This window comes from Morone saxatilis, unplaced genomic scaffold (assembly GCF_004916995.1).
Source record: "Morone saxatilis isolate NCDOM2014 unplaced genomic scaffold, NCSU_SB_2.0 Contig22, whole genome shotgun sequence".
Lineage (NCBI taxonomy): Eukaryota > Metazoa > Chordata > Actinopteri > Moronidae > Morone > Morone saxatilis.
The window spans coordinates 9,479,214-9,485,159 of NW_023339785.1; the positions used below are offsets into that span (position 1 = coordinate 9,479,214).

The 5,946-nt window shown below is 41.1% G+C and overlaps 1 protein-coding gene across 1 annotated transcript in view; it reads left to right on the forward strand.

The window, feature by feature from the left end:
• The window catches only part of LOC118333752 (ecto-NOX disulfide-thiol exchanger 2-like), a 162,163-nt gene that overhangs the window by 137,642 nt on the left and 18,575 nt on the right, over positions 1 to 5,946 (forward strand). Inside the window, 2 exon segments of the mRNA XM_035669531.1 lie at positions 400 to 505; positions 5,268 to 5,382. Of these exon segments, the coding sequence (XP_035525424.1) occupies positions 400 to 505; positions 5,268 to 5,382 (221 nt within the window).

A 5,946-nucleotide genomic window follows, 5' to 3' on the forward strand; every position in this document is an offset into this window, starting at 1 on the left:
ATTTCAGTCATGCCACTGGCTAATAAAAATCAAATTCAGTATTAACAGAGCTATAGAGTTAAAGGGCTTTAGTCTGTATGAACCAGCATATCATGTATAATTTAAGTATGTTGGGAAACATTTAAGTTTGGCTTGTGGGAATTATCTGACCAACCATCCACGAGATGATGCACTGGCATCAGCCGGTAAGTAGATCACACGCTTGCGCACATGCGCGCATGCACGCACACACACACACACACACACGCCCCAAACACACCACGCACACACACACAGTTCTTTACATCCTAGTTGACTCCACTTTCTCACTGCTCTGCGTCCTTCCACCTGCCCTCTTGTCTTTCTTTCTCCTCTCTGTCTCTGGACTGGTCTCTGGTCCTTCCCTGCATTCCGCCACAGTTGAACGATTGTGTCTGTATTCCAAGCTGCTTCCAAACAAAAGGCATGGGACCATTTCTCCAAAGCTCAGCGCAAGAACCTGGACATGTGGCGCAAACAAGCAGAGGTTAGTACACCTTGATTTCATTCTGTTGTTCACATGATTCATGGCAAATTAGACTTTATCCCATTTTGTTCAATGCCTGTCTCCCTTTTTACGCATTGTAAATTTCTTTATTTTTCTACTGATAGTTAGAGTACACACAGTAGGGCCACATAACGATACTCAAATTTAAACAAGTGAAGAAAAAATAGGTGAAATCAGTCAAAGGAGCAGACTCCTTATTACAGTAAGTACTTTGAATGAAGCCAGGCTACAGAACAGAATCCTGTTCACCCCAGCCAGTGTGACACACCCAGGTCCCAACCTCTGCCCCTACTTCCTCCCCTCCCCTCCCTCCACTACTGACTTCCCCCCGCGAATTGGATACAAGTTGCTGGGTGAGTTTTCCATCTCTAAGGGTGTCCAGAACACAGGTAAATCTGTACAAGCCTTTTCCCCCCTGTACCAACAAATCTGAAGATTTTCTTTTCAGGGGATAATTAAGGAGGAATGTCTTGAAGCATAAAAGCATATTAATTTTCAAATCTAATGCCTTTTTTTGTCATCCACTCTCTGCTCACCATTTTTTTTCCTCCCTGCCAAATGGAGCATTAATTAGCATGATGATGGGTTGTATGTAATGGAGGGTCTGGAGTGTGGTGCAGTCCTGGGTCTAATGGACCATATATGATCATATCCAATTGGTAAGTTTCTTTGAACCTCAGTATAAAAAACAGCTGGTGTAATTTAGAGTCTAACTGTAGGCAAGCACACAATAATAGCAGTATCACACACAGCAGGAGCAGAAATCAACTTGTACAAAAACTACTCTTTGAAGGTAGGTGTTACAAAGTAAAATTGTCACTCTAATGTTCAGATTTGCTGCAGAGTAACGAAAAAACGTGAAACCTAAAACTTTTACCCATCTGTAACTGCAACTGCTTGTTAAAATGAATCCTGCTTATAATGGCTTGTGTGTAGGTCTCTTGACACACACCTGATGACTAAGTAGGAAGCTGGATGATGCATGTTCCTATGCAAATACTTGAGTACATGCCTGGTTGTGTGACGTGATAAAGGCCACTTGTGTATTGTTGTCTTCCCTCTGCTCAGACCTTGAGGGTCTCTTAGGGTTCTGCTCATTGGGCAGTCCCTCTCCTCTATGTATACACTGTTGCAGGAAGTATTTAAAGCTATTACGAGGATACCAGAGTGTTTTCAAAAGGCCTCAGGGATCTGTCTATTCTTTCAGACTTCCTTTATAGAGATGCTGTTTACACACTGCGTACACCAGGGACTACAACGTGACCATAGATGTGAAGTGAAAGAGTCTACTGTCCATGGCAGAATATGTTCAGACAACATTGCTATGAATAAATCCTTCAAGACATCCTGGTTCACACACTCTTTGTAGTTTTTCCTCTTCCAGCTACTTTACGCTATATTATACCTGTGAGACTCTATTCTCATTCATGTGTGTGTGTCGGAGTGAGAGGCGAACAGACAGATTTGCAGCTGTCTGTTAAAGTAGGTTTATACACACTAGGGAATTATGCACTCAAATAAAAAGGAATTAAAACATAGATAGTAAAAGAAGCTACCATAATCAGTATTTTTATGTTAACAATGGATCAAATGACTACTTGTATATGAAAGGGGTCGTTCATAGTGATTAACCTACAGATAATTATCACCTGACTCTACTGCTCAGTGGAGCGTTCAGCGGCCCTCAGCTCATTGTAGTCCCTTTTTAAGGACCACAACTTTTGATTCTGTCTCACCACACTCTCTTGCTCAGCATCGTGTCCACCAGCACTATAGCGCAATCAGCTGACTGTACGCTACCTACTCACTACCACAAACAACAGACAGACTGACAAAGTTAGCGATTAGCTTTTGAACAGAGTGGAGCATTTAGCAGCAAAAGAGCCATATATTTCCCTCAGGAGTCAAAAGGAAATACAGAGAAAAAAATATAGTGAATACTGGATTGAAACACTTCTTACACATACAACTTCTTAAGGTAACAATATTTCAGTGTTTATTCATTTTGTTGTTATTTATTCAAATAACCTGAAGCGTGCTTTGTTGTATGTTTTATGTATTGTTGTCCTTGTTTTTTAAGTGGTTTATGTGTGTTTATGAAGTGTGCTATGCTACATTTACAGTAATGCAGTTGAAAATTAGTCAGGATGGCTGAAGTGGCACATTTACAGAATTGTCTATTCATGTGCGCTGTCCATGTAGCTTTAATCAAGTTGTTATGTCTAACCTGTTGGCAAACAGTTGCCTACTTACACATCCAACATTCATTCGCCTTCTAGCATTGGTTTGATTACCATCAACTACTGAGTGGATATTTGGGGCTCTTTGCTTGCTACATGTTCAGATTTTTTCACCAGTGACTTGTTTACTTCAGCTCTCTGTCATTTTATTTAGAGCGCACTCAAATTGCCTGAGCTGGAAACGGCTGCCTTTGGGTTATATATGTGGGTGTAATAAGAGCTGTGAGATGCAACCATACATTCTTTGTAAAGGTCAGAGAACCAAAATAATAGGCTAAAAAGTGTCAAAAAGCTGCATAGAGCTGCAGAGGCGGGAACTAATTCTCTGTAACTCCCAGGACAACTGGTCATTGTTTTTCATTACATGGAGTGATTTGATTCAAAATCAAAAATGTGGCTTAATGCAGGTTTATTTCTACATTGATCATACAGACCTGCCTTAGAGGCTGCTCTGTGTAAGACTGGCAGCCTCTGGCCAACGTAAAGAGCATAGGTAAGTAAGTGCAGTTGCTTAGGGGTAGTTTATCATCAAATAGGCAGCCAGTTTCACTCTCAGTCATTGTATATTCAGTATGATTCTCTGGCCTAGAGGTGAAATATAGAGGAACAAGCGGTGGTGTTGAGTAGCTGCGGCTCCCAGGCAGAATCAGACAACAGCTGCCTCCCTCTATCAGTGTTTTTATGTAGTGTGTTTCCGCTTGTGCGTATGCCGTGGATGTGTGTGTGTGCACAGTGTGCTCCTTACACACCAGATGGTTGTGTGTCTGCATGTGCTTGTGTGTGTAGAGTACCTGTTTGACCTCTGCCATGGGCTCAGGCTGATAACGTCAGCTGACAGATGGTTGTAAGTTTATTTACTCTTGGGCAGCTTTTTGCTCCCTTTAGCTTTTAGGAGTATTTTTCAGTCTGTTGTGGTGAATTTGTCATCGATAGTTCACTCATATCTCTGTCCACTGGTGTTATTTGTATACAGTATATGTACATGTGTTCAATACGTACCTAAAACACTTTTTATCTGTTCAACTTGTGTTCTTTTACATGTTAAATGTGTGAATTTTTACATTTGTTAATCACCAGAAATCCCTGTGTGTATAGTTGTGTGCAAAAAAATATATCATGGGGAGTAGTGTGTGCTGTGATAGGTTACTAAAGGTGAGTAAATGGGTATTTTTTTATGGAGAACTGCTATAATACTGCACAAATCTCAAAATTTGATCATTTAAACAAAGTGGTGTATGGAAGTAGTTGTGGTCTGGAGTCAACTGGATTTTGTTGTATAGCCTTTGTTGACCTGCGATAAAAGTTCAACACTACAGGTTATAGTATAATCAGTGTAATGATAAAAATGCTATCAACGCAGATAATGGTTGGCTAATTCCTAACTGGCTCACCTTGTATATTAGGTGATGTATACATTACATGTAATGTCATTTTTTTCAGCCAGGACGAGGCAATAATTCAGTATTATTGATAATCTCTTTTTAAAAGAGTACAGATATTTTATCTAAATAATGGTAAGTTAAATTGTAGGGATCAGAGAACATATCAAGTGGTTCATATACAAAAAAATAAATGTATCTCCCTTTTTTGCATTACAAGAGGCCACCCATGTTTACATGGATTTCTTATACCGACCTCAACACTGTAGTCACGTTGTTTCGACCTTTTTCTCTGACCTTCAACTCTCGGAGTGTAAAAGGCCTCTTAGTCCTTGATCTCTTTTCTCCTGCTCTGCTAGCATTTGACATATACAAGCACAGATTCTCATAGACAGTATGTCCATTGGTTGGTCTAAGCATGGACTGCCCAATGTATGTTATGTACCATGAGAATTTTTGCTTTTCTCTTGACACACACCTGGGAGCTTTGCTCTAATTCACAGCCAGTCCAATTCAGTGGGTTGACCTTAATCTTTAAACCATTTTAAAACCTGCTTCTGGTTACTGGTCTCCAGATGGATGTGGTCATTAGTGAATCTGTCTGCCAGGCTGAAATTAAACAGAGAAGACTGGTATTTTTGCAGTTACTACTGTGGGTTTTTCAGATATGCACTCAAATATAAGAATAAAACATGGGGTGTAAAACCAAACTTAAGACACATTTCATGCGTTGTCGTCCTAAATCAGTATTTTTCAGCCGTGGTTTTCAGTTTCACACACTTACTTGTACTTTAGCTGCATGAATGTGCTATTTTCTTCCAGTAACAAGTACAAAACTGTGGGATCTGGTGATATTTGTGCTACCACCTGCCCTATCGCTGTGCCAGAGGAGGCATTTAGCACCAGCATTGGGACCACCCTTTTCATCTGTATTCATCTACACTTGTTTTGTTCTGTACTGATCTATCATAAGCATTCTTTACACCTAATGCCTAGCATTAACAATTAAATCAAAGAGGTGCCTCACTGATGATCCTAGAGCCTACTAGCACCTGCTAAAACGTGCATCACCCATGAGTGTTTGCCGTTCTGACCCGCTCCTCTTTTGGTTGTGTTTTCTAGGAGATTAGAAACATGCACAACGAGCAGCTGATGGGCATCAGGCGAGAGGAGGAGATGGAGATGTCTGATGATGACATGGAGGATGCCCCAGACAGCAAGGACTCTGAGGACTCAGGTATGCATAAGCATGCACGTATACTCAGTTCAGCACTTCTGTCAACATGACAGGCCATACACTGATCAAGGTCTCCAGAGGATGAACACAGAGTGCGTTGAGAAACGGAGGGAGACAGCTGTGTGTTGACTGAAATGACAGTAATCATCCCCCAAGCATCTGACAACTAGTTGACAACTGCACATGAATAAAAAGCACATTCAAAGTCCATCAAGATGCTGACACCACACATGCTTTGCTGAGTTGATGCCAAACACGTCTACTGAATGACATCCAGCCCGGTCCATGCCTGTGAATCTACACAGCTCCATACGAGCGTGTACCTGTGTGTGTGAATCTGTCCACACCTGCCAGTTGCCATCTGATTACAGACCAGGGTACCACTGAAGTACCATAATCTCCTGTTTTTACCTCATAGGAGTCTCTTTGTGTTTGCTGAAGCAACAAAAACTAACGGTGCTGCTAATCTCTCAACTATAATAGTCCATAAGTGTAGAGTAGTCACCAGGGCAACGTGCCTGTAACCATAACCACATGTAAGGTCATCTCTCTCTCTCTCTCTCT